Consider the following 24,896-nt stretch of genomic DNA (forward strand, 5'->3'; position numbering starts at 1 on the left):
AGAGAGACAGTGAATCTCAAGCAGACTCCCTGCTGAATGTAGGAACCTGACCTGGGCTCAATCTCACAGCCCCAAGATCAAAACCTGAGCTGAAAACAAGAGTCTGATGCTCAACTGACCATCAGACGCTCCTCCACTGCTTCTTAAAAATGACATGACAGATGATGAGAACCTAGAGAATTATCGTTTATATAAACTCTTAGAAAGAAAGAACATAATTACGGGGCATGAGGGGGGAAGCCCTGAAACTGAAAACAAAACAACAGGTACTAGAATTTCTGTGGGATCATACACTTCTCCAGGTTACTTTAATATTCAGACTCACTAATATTTACATCTTCATTTGAAATAAGGCATACAATGTCCTCTATAGATGCATTACATTCTGTATGTAATCAGTGCTGAGCACATATTTCGTTAATGTAAGTAACACAATTTTTTCCCCACTTTACAAATGTTTATAGATATAATAATAAAACAATGAGACATTTAAGCCTCCTCCAATTAAGCACTTCGCCTTGCAAGTAGTAATACTTAACTCTTCATTTGCTTTGTGGATTTTTTAACTGCTCAATTTAAAATAGAAATAAGGTTATGGAATGAAAAATTACACTGCAGGTTAGTTGGAATTTTGAAAACTTCTTTTTGCAGTTGTAAAATAGAAGTTAATGTTAATGGGTCCAAAGATGGTTAGATCCTTTTGTTTTCTTGTCTTCTTGGGAAGACAACATCAGGAAGGTTGGAGACATGGGGAAGCAGGGGAAGGACCCTCCTCTAGCAGAGGTTATTGTCAAGGTGGCCAGTTAAACCATCAGTTGAATTTTGTCAACATGTTTCAGGAAGTATCAGGACAGGAGTGGGTAGAATTGATCTAATCTATGGATGCCCGTATATGGTTAGTAAAATTTAACATCGCTAATATAATGAAAACCAAATGAAACTTAGCAGAAGCTACTGAAGCAAAGTAAAGTAAAAGATGTAATCCAGTGGACATTTCCCCAACAGCACATTGTACCTGCAAATAACCAACATTATTTTATCTCCTTGTCACAGAGACAACTAGCTTTGCAGAATTGTTGAACTGACTGGGACCCGCATCCAAAACTTCGTTTTTGTGCCTTACAGTTACTGTATTCATCATAGTAGAGGCAGGGGTTAGCTGGAAGAAAAAAGCATGTTTACACGATATTACCTTCAAAATTCACCATTAATAAAGAACGAGATAATCTTCTTAAAGACTTCAATGGAACTATCCAACCACCCCCCCACCCCCACATCCCAAATGCCTCTGAAAATGACCAATCTGTTTCCCCTATCTGGGAGTTTGGTTTTTTCAGATTCCACATACAAGTGAAACCACACGGTGTTTGTCTATGTCTAACTTATTTCACTTAGAATAATGCCTTCAAGATCCATCCAGGGGTGCCTGTGTGGCTCAGTGGATTAAGCCTCTGCCTTCAGCTCAGGTCATGATGCCAGGGTTCTGGGATCAAGCCCCATATGGGGCTCTCTGCTCAGCAGAGAGCCTGCTTCCCCCTCTCTCTCTGCCTGCCTCTCTGCCTACTTGTGATCTCTTTCTGTGTCAAATAAATAAATAAAATCTTTAAAAAAATCCATCCATGTTGTCATAAATGATAAGATTTCCATTTGTTTTATAGCTGAACAATATACATTATATATAATGTATATATATATAATGTATAACTGTTCAGCAGTAACAGTAACTTACGCATGGAAATAACCTAAGGATCCATTGACAGATTTAGTGGATAAAGAAAATATTATAAATATATATATGTGTGTGTGTATATACATATATATATTTATATTATATATTATATATACAGACATAAATATACATATATGTGTGTGTATATACATATATATTTATACATTTATTTATATTTATTTATATTATATATTATATATATTTTTATACACACACATACACATATATTTATAATAATTTCTTTATCCACTAAATCTGTCAATGGATCCTTAGGTCATTTCCATGCCTAAGTTACTGTATCTTCTTGAGTTAATGTTTTTGTTTTCCTCAGATAGCTATCCAGAAGAAAAATTGCTGGATCATATGACCGTTATATATTTAAATTTTTGAGTAGCCTCCATAAGTGATGGCACCTATTTACAGTCCCATCAGCATTGCATGAGGGTTTCCTTCTCAATACCCCCTTGTCCCCACTTATTACCTCTTGTCTTTTTGATGATAGACATTCTTTTTTTTTATAATTTTTTTATTTTTTATAAACATATATTTCTATCCCCAGGAGTACAGGTCTGTGAATCACCAGGTTTACACACTTCACAGCGCTCACCAAAGCACATACCCTCCCCAATGTCCATAATCCCACCCCCTTCTCCCAAACCCCCTCCCCCCAGCAACCCTCAGTTTGTTTTGTGAGATTAACAGTCACTTATGGTTTGTCTCCCTCCCAATCCCATTATCTTTCATTTATTCTTCTCGTACCCACTTAAGCCCCCATGTTCCATCACCACTTCCTCATATCAGGGAGATCATATGATAGTTGTCTTTCTCTGCTTGACTTTTTTCGCTAAGCATGATACGCTCTAGTTCCATCCATGTTGTCGCAAATGGCAAGATTTCATTTCTTTTGATGGCTGCATAGTATTCCATTGTATATATACCTGTTGGCTGTATGGATATCTTCTTTGAAAAAATATAAATTCAGCTTATTTGCCAATTTTCTAATTGGATTTTTTTTTTATTTGACAGAGAGAGATCACAAGTAGGCAGAGAGAGAGAGAGGAGGAAGCAGGCTTCCCGCTGAGCAGAGAGCCCGATGCGGGACTGGATCCCAGGACCCTGAGATCATGACCTGAGCCGAAGGCAGCGGCTTAACCCACTGAGCCACCCAGGTGCCCCTCTAATTGGATATTTTATTCAGCTTTTTCAATTCTTTATATATTTTGGAGATTAACATCTTATCAGACATAAGATTTGCAAATATTTCATCTCATTCAATGGGTTGTCTTTTTATTTTGTTGATGGAGATGGTTTTCCTTGCTGTGAAGCTTTTTAGTTAGATACGGTCTCACTTGTTTATTTTTGCTTTTGTTATTTTTCTTTAAGTGTCATTTTGCCCCCCATGATTTTCTTTTCTTTTTTTTTTTAAAGATTTTATTTATTTATTTGACAGACAGCGATCACAAGTAAGCAGAGAGGCAGGCAGAGAGAGGAAAGGAAGCAGGCACCCTGCAGAGATGACTCAGGGCAATCCCATGACCCTGGAATCATGACCTGAGCTGAAGGCAGAGGCTTTAACCCACTGAGCCACCCAGGTGCTCCTGCCCCATGTTTTCTTCTCATTATATGGTTTTAAGTTTTATGTTCAAGTCTTTGATCCATTTGAGCTGATTTTTGTGTGTGGTGTAATATATGATTCCTGTTTCATTCTTTTGCATGTGGCTGTCTGTCTAGTTTTCCCAGCACCATTTATTGAAGAGACTGTCTTTTCCCTTTGTATGTATTTGGCTTCTTTGTTATAAACTAATTGACCCTATATGTATTGGTTTATTTCGGGGCTCTCCATTGTTTTATATATATTTTATTATGTTCAGTCAGCCATTCTGTTCCATTGATCTGTCTGTTTTTATGCTAATATCATACAGTTTTTATTACTATATATAGCTTTGTAATATAGTTTGAAATCCAGAAGTATGATACCATGAGCTTTAGTCTTCTTTCTCAAGATGGCTTTGGCTATCTTTTGTTATTCCATACAAATTACAGGATTATTTGTTTTGGTTCTTGAAAAATGCCTTTGGAATTTTGATAGTGATTGCACTGAAACTGTAGATAACTGTAGATAGTATGGAAATTCTAAAAATATTAATTCTTCCAATCCATAAGCATGGAATATATTTTCATTTATTTGTATCTTCAATATTTCTCAGCAATATCTTATAATTTTTAGTATATAGGTCTTGGTAAAATTTATTCTTAGGTTTTTTTCGTCTTTTTTATGCAATTAAAGAGAGGATTTAAGAAAATTTCTTTTTCTGATAGTTTGCTGGTAGTATACATAAAATAACTGATTTTTGTATATTGATTTTGTATCCTACAATTTTTTAAATTCAGTTATTAATTCCAATAGTTTTCTGGTGGAGTCTTTACGGTATTTTATATATACCATCATGTCATCTGCAAGTAGAGACTGTCTTATTTTTCCTTTCTGATTTTAATTACTTGTATTTCTTTTTCTTGTCCTACTACTCTGAGTAGGACTCCCAGTACTACGTTAAATTAAAATGGTAAATGTAGGCATTGTTGTCTTGTTCATGGTCTTAGAGGAAAGGCTTTTCAATTTTGATTGGTGAATATGATGCTTGTTGTGGGCTTCTCACATCTGGCCTTTATTATGTTGAGGTAATGTGATACCTTTGTACCTAGCTTGAGGTTTTTATCATGAAAGAATGTCAAATTTTTTCAAATGCTTTTTCTGTATCTATTGAGATGACTATATGATTTTTATTCTTCACATTGTCTGATTTGTGGATGTTGAGCCATTCTGGCTATCTTAGCATTAATTCCACTTCATTGTGGTGTATGATCTTTTCAATGTATTGTTGCAATTGGCTTGCTAACTTTCACTGAGAATTTTCCATCTATGTTCCTCAGATATATTGGCCGGTAATTTTTATTTATTTATTTTTTTGTATTGCAGTGTTGTTTTCTGATATTAGTATCAGGGTAATGCTGGCCTCATAAAATGAGTTTGGAAGTGTTCCCTTCTCTTCTATTTTTTGAAAGAGTTTTAGAATTATTGGTACTAAATATTTAAATGTTTGGTAGAATTCACTAGTAAAGCCATCTGGTCCTGGGATTTTTTTAGTTGGGAGATTTTTGATTATTGATTAAATCTCCTTACTAGTACTTAGTCTGTTCAGATTTTCCATTTATTCACGATTTAGTTCCGGTGTGCTGTGTGTTTATTTCTTCATAATTTAGTCTTTGTAAGTTGTATTTTTTTTAAGTTTAGTTTTGTATGTTGTATGTACAAATAGGATAAATTCCTATTTATCCAATTCTTCAAATTAGTTATCCAATTTGTTGCTATACAATTGTTCATAGCAGACTCTTATGTTCTTTTTTTTGTTTATATATATATTGGGTGTAATGTCTTTGCTTTAATTTCTAATTGTAATTATTAAACATCCTCTATTTTCTTTTCTTTCTTTTTCTTCTTCTCTCTTCTTTACTCCTCCTCCTCTTCCTCCTTCCTCTTCTTCTTCTTCTCTGCTTCTTCTCCTTCTCCTACTTCTTTCTCTTCCTCCTTTTCTTCTTCTGGTAAGTGTGGCTAAAGCTAAAGATTTTTCTATGTTGTCTTTTAATTAAAGAGCTCTTCCTTTCATTGATCTTTTTCACTGTCTTTTCACTTTAAGTTTTATTTATTTCCACTCTAATTTTTGTTGTTTTTCTCCTTCTACTAACTCGGAGCTTAGTTTGCTCTTTTTGTTTTGAAAATAAAGTTAATTTGTTAAGCTTTTATTGTTGTTGCTATTATAAGTATTTGTTGTTATGAATTTCCCTCTTAGAACTGCTTTTACTGCTGTTATAGTATATAAATTATATTAATATATATAATTTGACTTATTTTATACTATGAATTTTATTTTTATAAAATTTATTTGAATTACACTAAACTGCTTTTTTGTGTATATCCAGGTCTTATATTTTAAGCATTGTTTCCATTCCAGGGTGGCCCAATCTGAGATATCTTTCTCTAATAATTCTTATCTTCTCGTGCATTTATAGGTGAACAGAGTTTAAGATATGCATCTTTTATGGCATAGATTTAATCTTCTTGAGTAATACGTTCCCTTTCCTACTCTCATTTTACTTCTATTACATTTTTATACCATTATAGACATTCCTTTTATATCTTGGATTAAAAAACACCTACCCCATCCACCCAGCATAGGTAATTAGTGGATATTCTATTTTTTTCCAACCACATTTCTTTTCAGAAATGGGATGCAAAAAGTGAGGTTGAAAGTAAGAGAAAAAGAAAAAAAAAAGAGAGAAAGAATAAATGAGACTTAGAAGAGTATCTATCTCTCTCTCTAGAGAGAAAGAGGAAATTTGAAAAAGAGTATCTATTTTCCTAATTTTAAGAATTACCAAAGTGACTTATTTGGGTTTGGGAAAATAGGTCTTCTGGGATTCTAAGTCTGAAGTTAAAGGGCACTTTTCTTGGGCTAGTTACTTCTCTATATACTTATTGAAAATTATCTTGGTAAAATTATGCTCAGGGATTAGGAGTTATGTTTTCAGGAACCTCTAGAAAAAGGAACCCATTTGGTTAGTACTGCTTTGTAGGTAAGGTTTATTTAAGAAATAGAGCAAGTGTTGTAAGGGGACAGTGTGACCATCAACTGATATCTTCTAATGTGTCAGTAGGAACATGGAAGAATAAGGATCACTCCATAAGAAATTATATGCCCTAATAAGTGGTCAGATAGGTAGGGGAGCTATGGAGCAGCAAGAAGCTGAGAATGTTGGTATCCTGAAAACAATATGTCTAATTTCAAGGTTGCAATAAGAGAGCCCAGGAACTTTTTTATAGAGCAGAGAAAAATATATAGTTATATCAATATCTTATCCAAGTTTTCCTTATTAGGGTCATTAAGTTTTAGGGTGGGGGGCTTGAGTTTAGACTTAGACATTCTAATATCCATTCCCATAAATTTAATCAATCGTCGTCTTGGTCACTCAGGAAGGAGAAATAAGAAATAATGTTGATTTTTCCTTGTGTGATGATTCAGAAAAAAGTTATAGAAAAGTGCAATATTGTCAGTCCTTAACTTGAAGTACACATGGCTCCCGGGTCTACATTAAGCAAACTGAATGTAAAACTTACTGCAAAGTTTATTTTCACAGTCATTTGGACAATCTCCACATGGACTTCCTGCGTTATAAGGATTATTCATTTTGGCAGGATCATTTCCCCTTAAAAAAAAGGATAAAGAAAAAGGTGATATAATAATATAGATTGTTGGACAATGCATATAAAATGTTACTCACTATTTATAATCAACATTGAAAACAATTTTTGAAAACCACTTCTAGATAATGATGATAATCTTTAAGATAGGTTTAAGATTTCTAGACTTGCAATGATGACAATTTATCTTTCTGAATGTGTAACAGGCAACTGTGGGTTCCTAAGAACTTTAGAATTTACCCTATTCAGATAGTTAAGTTCTAACAGGACTGGAATCTATGAAGAGTCAATTCTTTTTTTTTTTTTTTTTTAAAGATTTTATTTATTTGACAGACAGAGATTACAAGTAGGCAGAGAGGTAGGCAGAGAGAGAGAGAGAGGAGGAAGCAGGCTCCCCGCTTGCTAACTTTCACTGAGAATTTTCCATCTATGTTCCTCAGATAGAGGAACCTGTGGGGCTCAATCCCAGGACCTGGAGATCATGACCTGAGCTGAAGGCAGAGGCTTAACCCACTAAGCCACCCAGGCACCCTTGAACAGTCAAATCTTAAGCAGAAGAGCTTTAGAGCCATTTATAATTTGTCACTTTTATTTATTTATACCCATAAGGACTTGGTAGGCACTCATGTAAAAGGACATGTTGAGAACATTTTAAGTGAGTCAAGTTGGAAATGTTCTAATTTAATCTTGCACAAGATCATGAGAAACTTGATACATGTTTCTCTTGTGTAGAAACATATAGAGCATTATAAAATACGAAAATCTGTCAATATGACTAAATCTAAAGTGGTAGATTTGGGGGAAAGAGAGTGGATGTGAATTTTTAGGTCTAAGGTAATAGGAAATTCAGATAAGACAGTTTTACCTGCAGATATCTAAGAAAACAAGGTGGATTATAACTGTATCTTACATAAATAATGTGCTTGAAAAATAAAGTAAATGTTCTGGTTACAATAGAATTCTAGTTGATATTGTTCCCTTTGATATCTGAATTGTTAGAATTTCATTTTATTTTTTTGCCTTTTTTTTTTTAAAGTAAGTTTTATGTTCAATGTGGGGCTTGAACTCATAAACTAGAGATCAAGACTTGCATGCGCTACCAACTAAGCCAGCCAGGTGCTCCCAAATTTCACTTTATAAAAGGAACTTATTCCTTAATTAGAGATTTTGTCAGACTCTTGGTCTAATCTTTGCTGCAGAATATTCTCTATCACAGTTCCATGTGTTTTACTTCTGTAATTGTCAGTTCACCAGAAACCACCACTAGCCCCTGAAAGATTTAGTCAATTGATGTGTTGTAGATGCAAAGAGATCTTACTGACGTTGGTGCTAATTATATAGATAAAATCATAACAAATATTAACTACTAAAATCAAGACACAATAAGACCAGAAAATAACTCATATAGAGCACTTATATAAATATATCTATTGAATCTACACTGATACTAGAGACCTCATTTAAAGTATAAATATGGTAACATATTAACAGATAAATAATTTTTACTGATTCATATTGAATATTTTTTATTTTGCAAAACACATGGGGGAATAGCTGTTAAACATTATGCTTAAAGCTCATAGTATGATGGAAAATTTGCATATTCAACTATATAGGTACAGATAGCTGAAGGAGACATATGCAGACCACTCATTAACTTTCCTTAGCAGAATATATTTAAACAGGCATTTGTAGTGAACTATTAGAGGACTATAGATCAAGCTCTGAACAATCTCTAATTTCTCATGATTACCACTGGAACCACACAGTGTGCTCCTGTGACCTTTTTCAATCACCTTTGTCTGAAATTGATTGTGCCTATAGAGCAACCACAGTTGAGAGAGCAAAGGAGTCCACCTTCTCCTCACTGAGGCAATCAGATTATCTCTTCTAGGAGTGGTTACTCACACCTTGATAACACATAAATTTAATTTCTAAAGAAAAGGCATATATCAATAGTTAGACCAGAAAACTAAATAAAGGAACACTTCAATTTTCCATTTGTTTATTCTTGATATGCCACGATATTTCTGCCCTTGCATTCTAAATATACTTTAAAATGGTTGAAGTAGATATCCTTGTTTTTTTTGCTTATGCTAATCAATAACACAGGTAATAGCTTTGAATTTGGCATTCTATTAATAAAATATAAATAAAAATTATTTTAAAAATATGATATAAATAAAATTGTGTGTGTGCGCTTGTGTGTGTACAATGTTTTTAGGTATTAGCTAAATGACATTTTATCCCTAAGGTTGCACTTAAATTAAATGAAATATTTATTTGAATTTTCTTATATATTCTTTGATAAACTGGATTATGTGAGAGGGATATACTTCTAAAGACTTTGTGATACCAAGATGTATAATACATACTCATGACAATAGTGACAAACATAGAGAAACTGAGTTGCCAGTCTTTTGGGGCATGATGATATTCCACAGCCAATGAGGTAAGAAGTGGCCCAAACAATCTGTAATGATAAAGAGATTATTTTATTAATAATTTGACTTGGGCTAAATGATTACAATATGAATATTGTTATCCATGGCTGAAAATAAACATGTTTGCTTTTAGGATGCTTTGAGCATGGCTTATTAGGAATTAATAGAAACAGAAAGATTTGCATGTGTCTGGATAACACACATACATATGCACACTTATTGGTCATCCTTAATGCTGGCTCATTTTATTATCAACTGTATATGGAAAATGAGGTAAGATGATGAAGGCTGGTTGGTGGTTGTATAAAAATCAAATAACAGGAGGAACTTTATTTAATCATCAGAGAAGAAGTATGGTATAGAGTAGAATTTGCCTTTAAGGCAAAATATCTCAGTGTCAAATTCTATTTCTACCACTTCCTGGTTGTATGGCATTTACCAGTTTATGTTTTGAAATTTTATTTTTCTATTTGTAAAATTGTATAAATAATATTAGTATTATCTTCTATATCACAGGTGTTTTGTGGGAATTGGATAATAATTTTTCTTAAGTGTTTGGAAGAGGAAATATTAGGTTACCATCTGAGTGTAATGGAACTAATGGTCTTAGATATATATAGTGAATTTAGTCTACATTTATCTTAGAGAAATAAAAGGTCGAATTAATGTCACAAATTTGGCAGATTTTTAGTTCTCTGGGTGATCATTTTATTTGTATTCTCTGATTGTTTGATAAGGCAAATTAAATGAATAGTCTAATGTTATAACATTCTTAGATTCCTAGAACATATCCATTTTATACAAGGGTATAAATTTTAAAATAAGAATGCTATTTGCTGGTCTTTTATTTAGAATATCTGCATTGTTATCCATAAGTGATTTAAGTCTATGATTTTTAAATGGGCAGTCCTGAAAAAGCAGACCAAAGTTGGAAGTCTTATGCTTTCGAATATCAAACCTTACCACAAAGCTATAATAATTAAAACACTGGTAGTGGCATAACAATAGACATATAAACCTTAGAACTAAACTTGAGTCCAGAAATAAATCTTCACATGGTCTTCATATATGGAGAAATGATTTTCAGAAGGGTGCCAAGATGAGCCAACAGTGATTAGACTGTCTTATCCCAAAAAAAGTTGGAAAAACTAGATATCAACATGCAAATAAATGAAGTTGGGCCCTACCTTTTACCAAATTACAAAAAATAAGTCCAAATGAATTAAATATATAAGTGTAAGAGCTGAAACCATAAAAACAATTCTTAGAAAGAAACATAAGGAAAACACTTCACAATACTGAATTTGGCAGTGATTTCTTGGATAAGACACCAAAAACACAGACAGAAATGGAAAAAAAATAGATAAATTGGACTTTATCAAAATTTAAAACATTTGTGCATCATAGGATACTATTATCAGAATGAACAGGCATTCTATGTAATAGGAATTGATGTTTGCAAATCATATACCTGCTAAAGGATAGATATCTAGAATATATAAAGAACTCTTACAACTCAGCAACAAAACCCCAAATAACCTGATATAACCCAGCAACTCTAACTGGAGAAAGAACTTCTACAGAAGTAATTTAGGTTAAATGAAGTTCTGAGCTTGAGACCATGATCTGATAGGGTTCCTATCCTTGTAAGAAAGTGCTGGCACTCATGCTTTCACTCTCTCTCTCTCTCTCTTTTTTTTTTTTCCTCTCTCTCTGCAAGCATGCACAGACAAAAGGAAAGTAAAGTCCATGCACGGACATAATGAAAAGAAGGCAGAAAGAGAACTCTCACAGAAACAAGCTATGCTGCAAAAGTTCATAGACTTCCAGCCTCCAAAACTGTAGAAAATAAATTTCTGTTGTTTAGTCCATCCAGATTGTGGTTCTTTATTACGGGAGTCCAAGCAGACCAAAACAGCACGGATGTGGAGAAATCAGAAGTGTCATTGCTACTGGGAATGTGTCAAATAATGCAGCTGTTCTGGAAAACAGTATACCAGGTCCTCAAATAATTCAGCATATGATTACCATGTGATCCAGAAATTCCATTTCTGGATATATACTCAAAAGAACTGAAAGCAGGATATGAACAGATATGTACACACCAATGTTCATGGCAACATTATTACCCATAGCCAAAAGTGGAAAAAACCTAACACCCATCAGTGAATGAATGGATAAACAACAGGTGGTATATACATACAATGGAATATTATTCGCCTTTAAAAAAGAGTAAAATTATGACCTGTGTTACAACATGAATGAACATCAAATGAGGATATACTGCTAAGCGAAATAAGGTAGACACAAAGGGACAAAAATTGAATGATTCCAGTTATATGTGGTATCTAGAGTAATCAAATTGATAGATACAGAAAGTAGAATGGTTCTTGCCAGAGGCTGGGGAGATGGAGAAGGGGGAAATCATTGTTTAATGGGTACAGAGTTTGGGAAGGTGAAAAGTTCTGAAAATCTATAGTTGAGATTGCTTCATAACAATTTGAACGTAGTTAAAGCTACTGAACACTAATGCTACATAATTTTAAAATGATTAAAATGGCAAATTTTATAAAATATATTCATATATGCATATACAAATGATTGTTATGTATTATATATGTATATATGCAAATAATTATATATGATAAATAAAAATAATATATGTGTATATTTTACAGATATATACATATAATTTTATCACAGTAAAAATAAACCAGAGGAAGAGGATTCTCTGTATTATAAGGTACTATTTTTTTTCATCCTTTAGACATATTAGAAATATAATTTATAAGTGACACTGATGTTTTATGATTTTGTTAATTCCCAAAAGTCCAAATATATAAAAAAAGGAGACTAAAGAGTTAAGCAGCTTCTTTAAGCCATCTATTGAGGGAATCACATTTCCTTATGTTTCAAATTATAACAGGAACTCAGTGGGTCAAGTGCAAGTTTGCGAAAAGTGGGTAGAATGATTTTTCTCAGTGCCTGTTTTCCACACATTCTTCTAGACATTTAAACAATGCATATTTGCCAATATGCAGTTTACCTGAGTGTAATGCTCAATTGTTAAGTCATCATCTGTTGATATCTGTTCCCCATACTTGAAATATTTAGATTCATTGTACCAGATTTTAATTACACTTGACCACGAGATAGGATAAGTTGTCAAATGCATATTTTCTCCACAAAAAGTATCTGAAAGGGAGAAAAAAGTCTGTGTCATACTTGAAGAAACTGGGAAATATATTACAAGGATAGTTTCCTCATTTTCATTTTACAAATATTTCACCAGTCATCCAAGCAACGTCTTATTTAAAAAACAAAAACAAAAACAAAAACAAACTCAGCTGTATCTCTGCTGGAAATCTCTGCTGGCAACTTGTGGTACTTAGGTTTAGTGAGAAGTTGACAGGAGGAGGTGATGTGCAAGCTTAGAAATCAGGTCAACATTTCAGACTCTGCCACTTCTGAGCTGTTGAGAAGGGTGAAACCAGTCCAAGTAGCTTATGGGTTGTAACAGGACCCATGACTTGAAAACAGCCACAGAGAAGTATTCATTATGCAAGAGCCTTGGAATAAGTATTTGCTCATTTAGCCATCCACTTGTGATGTGGGTTCTTGATCACAAATGGTATTCAGGAGTGATTTACCTTTCTCTGGGGCAGGAAAGATTCCTACTGATAATTCATGCATCAACATTGGGCAAAATGGCCAATAATTTGTAAATATGGAAGTTTCATTAGTATTTTAAAAATATTTTGTAATAAACAAGTATCTCATAAGTATTAATAATGTCTACTTGTATAGGAAGTACTAATAGCTTTTCTGGAAACCAGCAGTGATTCACCTGATATATATGCCATTGAGATGGACTCTTCTATGAGCACCTAAATTTGTTCTCATGTACAGCTCAGTAGAGTTGAATAGAACTCACCTCTCAACTCTATTAGTGTTTCAAAGGCAAAGGTATCCCTAGGGTGATATAGTGTATAGCTGAAATAACCATAGAATGGAAAGCTTCTAGCTATCTAGATGTCCATCCAGTTATCATTGTATTACTCAACTATTCTGTAATGTCAAGAGCTTTGATTCTTGTTTCTGATGATAAGAATCTGAAATTTGAAATTTGAATATCCAAATTTAAAAGTTAATAATAAGAAAACAGTGCACTGGGCCATATATAGACTGAATGACTTAACTTACCTTTTGCCAGGTTACTTAGTGTTCCCTAAGGATTTTTGAGTATGGAGGTGAGTCATGCAGATGTATATACCTACTTGTAATTCGCCTCTTAATTGAGTTGCTTTCTCGTAATTCACACTGCTTTGACAACATTCTGGCATTTTGTGCAGCTTCTTCACTCCAATCCTACAGTGGAGGAGTAAAATATAAGAACCTGGTCTTATTGGCATTTCCATGATAATATTCTAGTTTATTGTTTCTAAAAATCCAAGGCTAGCAATATCCTCAATTTCATAATCTAACAATTTAAATAATAATATTAAATATTCTGGTTGGAAGAGGGAGACAAAAATTTGACTCACCATGTTAGCCCTTGAATTTATAAAATCAAAATTTGGTAATAATATTCAGATATAGCTTCTCTTTCAGAAGTGTGAAAGAGTTCAAGTAAATGCTTTCAATAAAACAGATCAGGGTTAGAAATCCATTCCATTATTTATTAGCAGTTTCATCTCTGACACATTATTTAATATATTTTTTTAATTTTTTATTTTTTATAAACATATATTTTTATCCCCAGGGGTACAGGTCTGTGAATCACCAGGTTTACACACTTCACAGCACTCACCAAATCACATACCCTCCCCAATGTCCATAATCCCACCCCCTTCTCCCAAACCCCCTCCCCCCGGCAACCCTCAGTTTGTTTTGTGAGATTAAGAGTCACTTATGGTTTGTCTCCCTCCCAATCCCTTCTTGTTTCATTTATTCTTCTTCTACCCACTTAAGCCTCCATGTTGCATCACCACTTCCTCATATCAGGGAGATCATATGATAGTTGTCTTTCTCTGCTTGACTTATTTCGCTAAGCATGATACGCTCTAGTTCCATCCATGTTGTCGCAAATGGCAAGATTTCATTTCTTTTGATGGCTGCATAGTATTCCATTGTGTATATATACCACATCTTCTTGATCCATTCATCTGTTGATGGACATCTAGGTTCTTTCCATAGTTTGGCTATTGTGGACATTGCTGCTATAAACATTCGGGTGCATGTGCCCCTTTGGATCACTACATTTGTATCTTTAGGGTAAATACCCAATAGTGCAATTGCTGGGTCATAGGGCAGTTCTATTTTCAACATTTTGAGGAACCTCCATGCTGTTTTCCAGAGTGGCTGCACCAGCTTGCATTCCCACCAACAGTGTAGGAGGGTTCCCCTTTCTCCGCATCCTCGCCAGCATCTGTCATTTCCTGACTTGTTGATTTTAGCCATTCTGACTGGTATGAGGTGATATCTCATTGTGGTTTTGATTTGTATTTCCCTGATGCCGAGTGATATGGAGCACTTTTTCATGTGTCTGTTGGCCATCTGGATGTCTTCTTTGCAGAAATGTCTGTTCATGTCTTCTGCCCATTTCTTGATTGGATTATTTGTTCTTTGGGTGTTGAGTTTGCTAAGTTCTTTATAGATTCTGGACACTAGTCCTTTATCTGATATGTCGTTTGCAAATATCTTCTCCCATTCTGTCAGTTGTCTTTTGATTTTGTTAACTGTTTCCTTTGCTGTGCTATTTAATATTTTTGAATATGTTCTTCATCTGTAAACTGTGACCTATCATTCATGCCTAATAGTTTGTTCTAAAGTCTTAATGTAGTAATTTATGCAACACAATTGTAGTATGACAAATCTTATACTATGTGCTCTATAAATAAACAAAGACTAGGTACGGTGTCACATGTCTCCATCTAAAATTATAAATAATAATAAAAGTAGTAGCTAAAACCACATGTCAGGATCTGTTACCAATTCTGTACCCATATTTTCAAATTTTGACCCAGAGCAACTCTATAAGGGAAGTACTATTGTTATCCCCATTTGCAAATGGCGAAACAGAGATGTTGCATAATTTCTTAGGGTAACACAACCCATAAGTAGCCAAAAAAGAATTAGAATCCACATTATTCTGTCTTCAGAATGTGTGCTCTTAACTCTTATTAATCAGTGTCAATTGTGTTGAATTGAAGCATTTTGTCAGGCGTATCTCCAGGTAAGTTGAAAGGAGGTAGAAAGTCTATATCGTTAATCATGGGACTTTGACGAATGTTCTTCTTAACACTCTTTAATCCTTACCTCTGCATGCAACACATCACCAACAAAAATTGTAGACTTCAGTTTTTACTACCAGCATTGACATAAATCATTCACTTACTCTTTAGAAAAGTTTTGGATGACACCCGACTTAGATTTTCACCATTTTTCCTGGTAGCAAAGATGTTTCACTGTTATACGTGTATGCTGCCATCTGGGTTCGTTTTACAGAATTACCCTTCACGTTGAAGGAATTTAGTAAATCTTGAGATGAATTAAGTAAGTCATTAGCCGTTTTGTAAGGTTTGATTGCTTCATGTGAGAAAAGTTATAGTTTAGTAGTGGATATATCTACCCGAGGAAGTGGAGATGATACAACAATCCTGTTAGGACACAGGATCTCCTGGTAGGAATATCATCATTGCATGCCTTAGTTAAAAACAAAAACAAAAACAAAAACAAAAAAACAAACAAAACCCTTGCTTATTATGACCAGTTATGACCAAGTGATTAGGACTACCTCTAAGTTATCTGGGTGACTTACAACTCATTGCTTGTTGTATATGCCGTGATTTACTACCAGGTCACTTTCTGAACCAAAGCACTAATTTCCTCTTAAGCTAGGAGTCCTGTCTACTGACAGTTCTACTGTCTGTCCTTTGTAAAAATTGTCTTGCACCCAGGAGCATAACCCTTTCCCTGGGGTAGACCATACCCAACAACTGATGGATATGGGAACTGTAAATTCCAGGCCACTTCCCTCCTACTCAGAAGGGTTGTCTTGGTTGTATTAAGCTTCCTGAAGAATTATCTGAGCCCTCTGTTGTGACTATAGCACAATCCAGCTTTTCCATATGTCCACTGCTGCTTTTTTCTCTACCTCCACAGGTAGGTATCCATCTGGTGATTGTTCTCCAATAAACATTCTGCATGCTAATCTCCATCTGAATATACTTATCTTGTCGCATAAACTACCTGCATCGTTCATTTCATACAGTCTGTGGTTCAGACCTCTTTAAAGAAGCTGTCTAGGATATTACCTCTGATTAATACTGGTAAGATGCTCCTTTCTTTCTGTGACAGACCCAGGATTAAAATCACAAATGAATAGTCAGGATTATTGCATCAAAGCTATGAATTCTGGCTTTAATACGTGGTTCCATTTAATTGATTTCTAACCCTATGTATGGAAACTTTTAGAAAATCTCTGCCTGGCAGTTGTGATTGCCTCTTCAGCCCTGCTCTAACTCTTTCAGTTCCTTTCTAGCCACATCCAACGCATTGTTTATGGAAGAGCTCAACACTCGTATTCCTTTTAAAATATGATTCAGTCTTACTGGTTACCTAATTTATAGTCTTATTGATCTCTCCTGCCTTTACACTTTCGCACCTGAATGTATTCATTCTTACATTAGGTTCTAAAATTTCCTTTGTAGTTGCCTTTAGTCCACAATAATATAATCTCTGAAATCAGAGTCTATACTTTCCATTTATTCTAAAATTTCTTTAGAACCTCCTAGCTACATGTGTTTGCTCCTCTGGAAACCAAGGAGTTTGGACCCTGTTCGTACTAAAGGAGGTGCCTGGAGCTGTGCCATTTGCATTTGCATCTGTACTTAATTCAATGCTTATTATTTGAATGCTAGCTAATTTCTCTGAGGTTCGGACTCATTATCAATAAAATGGAGATGACAGTATTATCTGGATCACAGAACTATTGATTTAAATGAGTTAATGTAACAAAGTTCTAAAAGAATGCCTGTCAATAGTAAGCACAATATACATGTCAAGCACAGCACTCACAATGCAAGAAAGCCTGTGATAGGTACTGAATTTTTATTGTTTTGTTTAAATAACACTTTCTCTTTTAAGGTGACCAAGAGATGAATTTCAAAATAATGTTTTTCTTCACTTGCTTCCCACTTTCATCATTTGCCTGAGGAGATGGTCCCTTAGACTCGCTCTCCAGAATGAGTGCTAATTAGAATTAGAAATTTCTAATTCTTGTACACTAGACCCATCCAAGCAAGGTTAAAGGGACCAGGATAAGGTTGCAGAGAGACCTGAGTGATACTTCTGGGAGATAAGACTTATGCAGCTAATCACCTGGTACTTCTGAAACTGCCCTAAATTTGTTGTGTTCTGTAGCACCTACTCTGCTCACACACCAGGTTTATAATGGATAGACAATTCTCTTTTTATGGGATGCAGGGAATTGGGAAATAGGTTTGTCAATATTGGTTTATCTGGCAGGACCCCCTAACTTCGAATCTGGACATTGTTATGCCCCAATAATGGGTCCGTGATTAAAGGAGCGAGACTGATACAAAGCAAAGGTCAAGCAAAGCTTGATTTTGCACCAAACATCAAGAATCTAACCGAACGTTCAGGGCCGCACCTCTTACAAGAGAGAGCGACCCTTCTCTGCTTCACAGTCTAGCTTTTAAGGACAAAGGCCATGCGGTCAGGCCTGGCCCCACACAGGTGACCAATGAGATTGTAACACACACAGGAAACTCCACAGTGATGCTAGATGACCAACTGAGTTACAATTTACCCTAGTAGACATTTGAACCAGCCTATCACACCTTGATTGGGATTGGCGCCAAAAAGGGCTCCCAAAGGGCGGGGCCCATACTCCTTGGTAACCAGGGAAACAGTATGCATGCCCCCACTGATCTATGTCTCCACCTGGCCACCTTTGTACCTGGCCTTTGTTACCTGTAAATCTCCTGGGGGAAGGGGTGCAGGGACAGTTTCTAAATAGGTCCTTACAGACATCTTGATTCTCAGATGAGAGTCTAGTCTCTGGGCTGCTGCCCAATGAAGACAGTTATGAATTGCCTCTATAACTTATAGCTCACTGTGCTGACAGTACTGGCCGGTAGCATCAGCTTCAACTGGGAGCTTGTAGGGGTCTCCACTAGAGACTTTCCAGATCAGGATCTCAGACAGTGGGGCCCAGGAATCTGTGTTTTAAAAAGTTCTTTGGCAATTCTTTCAAGATTAAGAAGCACTGTCCTAGGGTACATTAAAAATAAAATTAGCCTTTCTGAGTTGGAATTGTTGCTCTGTCATTTAAAAACTATGTGGTTTTGGGAAAGTTACTTACCATCTCTGTGCCTCCATTTTTTTTTTTTTAATTTTAAGATTTATTTATTTGAGAGAGAGAAAGAGAGAGGGTACATGCACACAGAGGGAGAGGGAGAAGCAGACCCTGCCGAGCAGGGAGCAGGATGTGGGGCTCTACCCTGGGACACTGGGATCATGACCTGAGCCAAATGCAGATGCTTAACTGACTGAGCCACCCAGGGGCCTCTGTGCCTCCATTTCTTCTGCTGTTAAGTCATAGATTTGTTTGGGAAGACTAAAGTTTTAGTATACTGAAAGTGAAGAGAACTTAATAAAAACTCAGTAAACACTATTACTATTATTGACATCATTGTTGCTGCTTAATTAATCTCACCATCTTCAGCATGTTGCTGGCTGATGGAACTACTCCTCTCCTGAGGGTGTTATGTACAGTAACGATTTCTTCTTGGACAGTTGCCAGTTCAGTGAGGAGAGTATTATATGGAACATATGGAACTGGAGTTGGTTTTGCCTGTGATCAGAAAATTAATTTAATTAGTCTTATTTCTTTTATGTGTAATTCACCACTTATATTCCTAGCAGACCTACAGCAATATGAATTTGTAGTTTATATTTACTAGACAATGATCTATAGGATTTTAAAATTAATGATTGGTCAATAGATTATTTTCCATTTCTCCAGTGCTAGTCTTTCAGGTTTCTGAATGTCATTTTACATTATACAAGTGTATAGCATAAAATACAGGATATACTATGATTGGGGTTCTTCAAATTTATGATTGGTACGTTGAGCCATGTAAAAGTACTTTTTAGGGCCATATAAGCCACAGTGAAAGATATCTTGACATTATACTGACTTCCCTTCCTTGGCTCCTATCCCAACCCATTTCCTGCAGGTGTTCTCTTTGGTTCTTAAATAAACCACTTGCACTCAAATACTGTCTAAAGGATGTATTTAATCTAAGATATTAATTATTGAATACAAAGTCTCCAGTGTCTTCAACTCAGATTCTACCTTTTTCTCTTATGCTTATGAAAAAACATTAGCATTTACATGTGTATATGTAAGTATAAAATAGAATTAAAATCAGTTATAATCCAGAATTAATGACTATTCTTTTAATTTGTTTACCCTTTATCTTGCAACTAAGAAGAAAACTGAATGGCTTTAATATTTTAGGTTTTAATTCTATGAAGAGCAGCTTCTTTTTTGTGTGTACTATATATCACATATACTTCATTCCTTTTGTTTAAAAAGTGGCAAAACATACATAGTATAATTTGAATAGTATCTGTTTATTTCTCAAATACCATAGGAACATCAGCAATTTCTGAACAAATAGGATCCAACACCATACTTTGCTCAAATTTAGTAGTTATTTCATTTATTTTATATCCACATAAAATAGGAATGGGAAAAAGACATAAATATAGAATCCAGAAGACCCTTCGAGAGACTATTTCCTGTGGATATCATTTCCTCAAAAACACAGTCCTATGTGCTATTTTCCTTCATACTTCAGGTAGCCCTCATCTGTACTCGAAGAGAGGTAGGGAACGACCAGAATTCCCTTCCCATATCCAAGTTAAATTTTCTTTGTTCCTCCGAACTCTGCTCCAGTGAAACTCATGACATATTGCTCTACCATCTCGTTTCTGAACATTCATTCTCCTAAAACGTTTTTGTATCACTTCCTCTCATTCATTGAAATTGGGCCTTCTGGTTTTTTGGTGTGTGTGTGTGTGTGTGTCTGTGTGTGTGTTTAAAGATTTTATTTATTTATTTATTTATTTTTTTTGAGAGAGAGGGAGAGAGCATGAGCTGGGTCAGAGAGGGGCAGAAAAACAGTAAGAAGTAGACTCTCTGCTGAATAGGGAGCCCCATGTGGGACTTGATCCCAGGACTCTGAGATCATGACCTGAACCTAACACACATGTTTAACTGATTGAACCATCCTGATTCAACTGATTGAATTTGTTTCAGAAGGCCCAATTTCAGGGAATTGACTGCAGAAATAGACGTGGACAGGATGAATTTGTTTCAGAAGGCCCAATTTCAGAAATTGGGCCTTCTGAAACAAATTCATCCTGTCCACGTCTATTTCTGCAGTCAACACAAGGGACTTCAGTATTCACATGGATAGTTCCAGTTATCTTCTATCTTAGACTCTTGAGTTTTGTTTTTTTTTTTTTTTTTCTCTTATACCTCTCCTTCAAGTCTCATTAGTCTCCACCATGGTGGTCACAGCCTATATTTTATAATCATACTAAATGCCAAATCACCTGGTCAAACTCTTCCCTGCCTAATCAGAATTTCCTGCTGTTTCAGATTGCTAGGGTCAATCACTCTATTTTCAACATAATCTAGTCTTCTAGCTCTTTTTTCATTATCTCTATTTTCTCTCTCTCCTTTTTTCTATTCATGTTCTCTCTCTCTCTCTCTTTTATAAGATTTTATTTATTTATTTGACTGAGAGAGACACACAATGAGAGAGGGAACACAAACAGGGAGAGGGAGAGAGAGAAGCAGGACTCTCACTGAGCAGGGAGCCTGATGTGGGCCTCAATCCCAGGACTCTGGGATTATTACCTGAGCCAAAGGCAGACACTTTATGATTGAGCCACCCAGGTGCCCCTATTCACGTTTTCTTATTTCAACAAATTCCTTGCTAAAATATTGAATCTTTCCCCATTCATTGCCATTTAGGAACGTCCCCACTTTGGGTGATACCACAAATTTCCCTGCCCATACAGAATCAGATGAGCAATGGCAGAAAAATATCCCACAAAACGCCAGGTATTGGTATCATACAAAATCCTGATGTCTAATCTCAACCAGTCCCTTAATTTTGCTCATCAATTCTACTTATTTTACCTGGTTAGTTCACTTTGTCTTTCTTCATAATGTTATTGCAGAATTTTTGCACTCTACCCCAATTACATTGACTTCTCTCAATAGATTTTGCTATGTCCTACTTTCCCCAGTAAAGAGACAGTCTCTGATGCCAGCTGTTTCAGCTGCTCTTGGTCAGTCTACTAATCTGCTTCTATCTGTTCTCATTCTTTTCTCCTTATCACTTGTGGTACTACAGAACAGACCACACTGTCTTGTTTTTTAACCATCTTATGGAGGTATAATTGACATGTAAAAGCTACACGTTTAATGTATACAATTCAATGAGTTTGGGTAACTATACACCTGTGAAACCATCATCACCATCAATATAAACAAACAAAAGAACACAAACATATCAATCACCTCTCAAAGTTTCCTCCTGCCCCCTTTCCTATAACTATTGTTATTATTTTGTGTATCTTATAAAAACGTTTAACATAAGATTTACCCTCTTGGCAAATTTAAAACTGGATGTCCACATGCAAAAGAATGACCCTTATATCACAACATACATAAAAATCAATTTACAATGGATCTGAAAGGTCCTATAAGGCCTAAAATCATAAAACTCCTAGAAGAAAACATAAGTAAAAACTTCTTTGACATTGGTCTTGGCAAGCACAGACAATGAAAGAAAAAATAAGCAAGTAGGATTGTATCAAACTAAAAAGCTTCTGCATAGCAAATAATAAAGATGAAAAGGCATCTTAATGAGTGGGGAAGTATTTGAAGCTATATATCTGATAAGGAATTAATATCCAAAATATAGAAAGAGCTTGTATAACTAACAAAAACAAAAAAAAAAAAAACAAAATACCTGATTTTAAAAATACACAAAGAACCTAAACAGACATTTTCCCAAAAAAGACTTCTAAATGACTAACGGCTATATGAAAAGGTTCTTAACCTCATTAATCATCAAGGAAATGAAAAATCAAAACCACAGTGATCTATCACCTCATACCTGTTAGGATGGTTATTATTAAAAACAAAATTTCAGGTGTGCAAGGGACGTAGAGAAAAGGGAACTTTGATATACTGTTGGTGGGAATGAAAAAATGGTAAGACCATAATGGGAAATAGTATTCTCAAAAAAGTAAAAACAGGTCGTTCTTTCAAAAGCTATTTATCCCCAGTGTTGTTTACTCCATTCTCTTCCACATTTCCCCAAATCTTACATTACTCATTACCTTTCCACTATAACTTCAACCAATTCATTTTCCTTCACACTTATTCATGATCATTTTGCTTATAACTTAAAATAAACAGATAAAACTTTTCATTTACTTCACTTCCCCATTCATTTGCTGTACTTTCTATTTGCCTTCCCAATCAAAATTCCTGAAAATGTTGCCAGTTCTCACGGCCTAGTTGTTAGTCTATTTGCTTTCTATCCAGAGTCTAAAAAGAGAATATACCATACTGTTTATTTTTATTGGACAAACAGCAACAGTTTATTATTTCCTTTAACTAGGATTCATGTTTAAATTTTATGCAATGAATTTGTGTTTGGGGCTTAATTTGTCTTATGATGTTGTTTTCTTTTAAAATTCTTAAGCCTTAATTTTCTGAGCAAACTTTCTGTAACCATGCAAATGTTCCAATAACTATCTGTCTATGGAATATATACCAGTTGTTTTATCAATGCCTTCAACACTCATATTTTTCCTTTGTATTCTTGGCCAGTAAGTAGATGAGGCTCTGGTTCCCCTGACTGAAAGGAGTTCTTGTTACATACTTTTTCATCTGGACTTTTAACTCTGATACTGGGCCAGGCTGTCTCCTAGAACATGTACTAAGTGACCTAGACTAGCCTAGTACTGATTAGGTCTTAAAGGCAAAATTTGCTTTCTCACTGTGTTTCTCCTTTCCCTCTGATGGTGAGTTTGCTTCAGCTCAGCTTTTCCTCACTGTGAAGTGTGAAGGTCCCACTTCCACGATGGGAGAATAAAATGGAAAGAGAACCAAAGGGGAAGAAGGAGAACTCTTTTTAAGACTGTACTTACAGCATACTGGAGAATTATTGGGTGTTTGATGAGAGCTCTACCTGGTTCATCTTTGAGGAAGAGGTGTGAGTGATAAAATCAGCACCCCTATCACCCAAATCAGCACCCCAATTGTCTGATGTATAAAGATTTTCTTTTATTTATAAAATTAAATGTATTCTATTTTTAACTTCTCTTACCTAGGACATGAAAACATAAAAATCATTCATTTTCTATACCAAATCTCTTGACTTTATTTCATCATAAAAATATTTTGAGTACATGGGACACCTGGGTGGTTCAGTCATTAAGTGTCTGCCTTTGGCTCAGGTCATGATGTCATGGTCCTGGGATGGAGCCCCAATGGTGCTCCCTGCTCAGTGGGGAGACTGCTTTTCCCTCTGCTTCTGCCTGCTGTTCCCCCTTCTTGTGCTCTCTCCCTGTCTCTGTCAAATACATACATCTTAAAAATATATATTTTGGGTAAATTAAAAAATGCATTTTTTTTGAATCATTGAGGCTATTTAGAGGTACACGTTGTTGGGTGACCACAAAATATTAAAGACATTCCTTATACCTCTGAGTGTTTTGTTTTTATTTTGTGATTGTTGAAGTTCTTGTCTTTAATGAGTAGTGAGGTGCAGGCCTCATACTCCATTGCTTATAGCGCCTCACACTTCTCTTCTTCTTGTTCACACCTTGCATTTCATATTTAATTTTGATGTGTCCAATTCTCCTTATAGTCACAAATCAGAGGGTACAATTGGGATATTGATAAAATACTTTCTTTTCTGGGTTAAAAAAAAAATCCAAACACTATTTTTCCCATTTAGTTTATGGAGAATGCATGGTATATTATAAAGAAGTAATTCCTGCTTTATAGTTTTAGCTGTGTGTGTGTGTGTGTGTGTGTGTGTGTGTGTGTATTTGTTAAGTTGTTATTTCAATTTCCCTAGTTAAGATATGGTGTAATACTAGCTTCAGGTGTTCAATATACTAATTCAACACTTCCATACAATACCCTGTGTTCATCACAAGTATACTCCTCAATTTCCATCACCTATTTCTTCCACACTCTCCCCTCTTCCCTCTGGTAATGAACAATTTTTTTCTCTATAAGAGTCTCTTTTCTCTAAAGTTAAGAGTCACTCTCTCCCTTTTTTCCTCTTTGCTCCTTTGTTTGTTTCTTAAATTCCATATATGAGTGAAATCACAT

At 35.1% G+C, this 24,896-nt stretch overlaps 1 protein-coding gene across 1 annotated transcript in view; it reads right to left on the reverse strand.

Annotated features, from left to right (window-relative positions):
* Positions 1 to 227: 227 nt before the first annotated feature.
* The window catches only part of CRISP1 (cysteine rich secretory protein 1), a 33,798-nt gene continuing 9,129 nt past the window's right edge, over positions 228 to 24,896 (reverse strand). The window contains exons 3-8 of the mRNA XM_059176374.1: positions 19,173 to 19,310; positions 13,708 to 13,798; positions 12,477 to 12,625; positions 9,362 to 9,459; positions 6,903 to 6,991; positions 228 to 1,159 (exon numbers count right to left, since the gene is read on the reverse strand). Of these exons, the coding sequence (XP_059032357.1) occupies positions 1,032 to 1,159; positions 6,903 to 6,991; positions 9,362 to 9,459; positions 12,477 to 12,625; positions 13,708 to 13,798; positions 19,173 to 19,310 (693 nt within the window). The 3' untranslated portion in view covers positions 228 to 1,031. The remainder of the gene's footprint in view (positions 1,160 to 6,902; positions 6,992 to 9,361; positions 9,460 to 12,476; positions 12,626 to 13,707; positions 13,799 to 19,172; positions 19,311 to 24,896) is intronic.

The sequence above is a fragment of the Mustela lutreola genome, chromosome 6 (genome assembly GCF_030435805.1).
Source record: "Mustela lutreola isolate mMusLut2 chromosome 6, mMusLut2.pri, whole genome shotgun sequence".
Lineage (NCBI taxonomy): Eukaryota > Metazoa > Chordata > Mammalia > Carnivora > Mustelidae > Mustela > Mustela lutreola.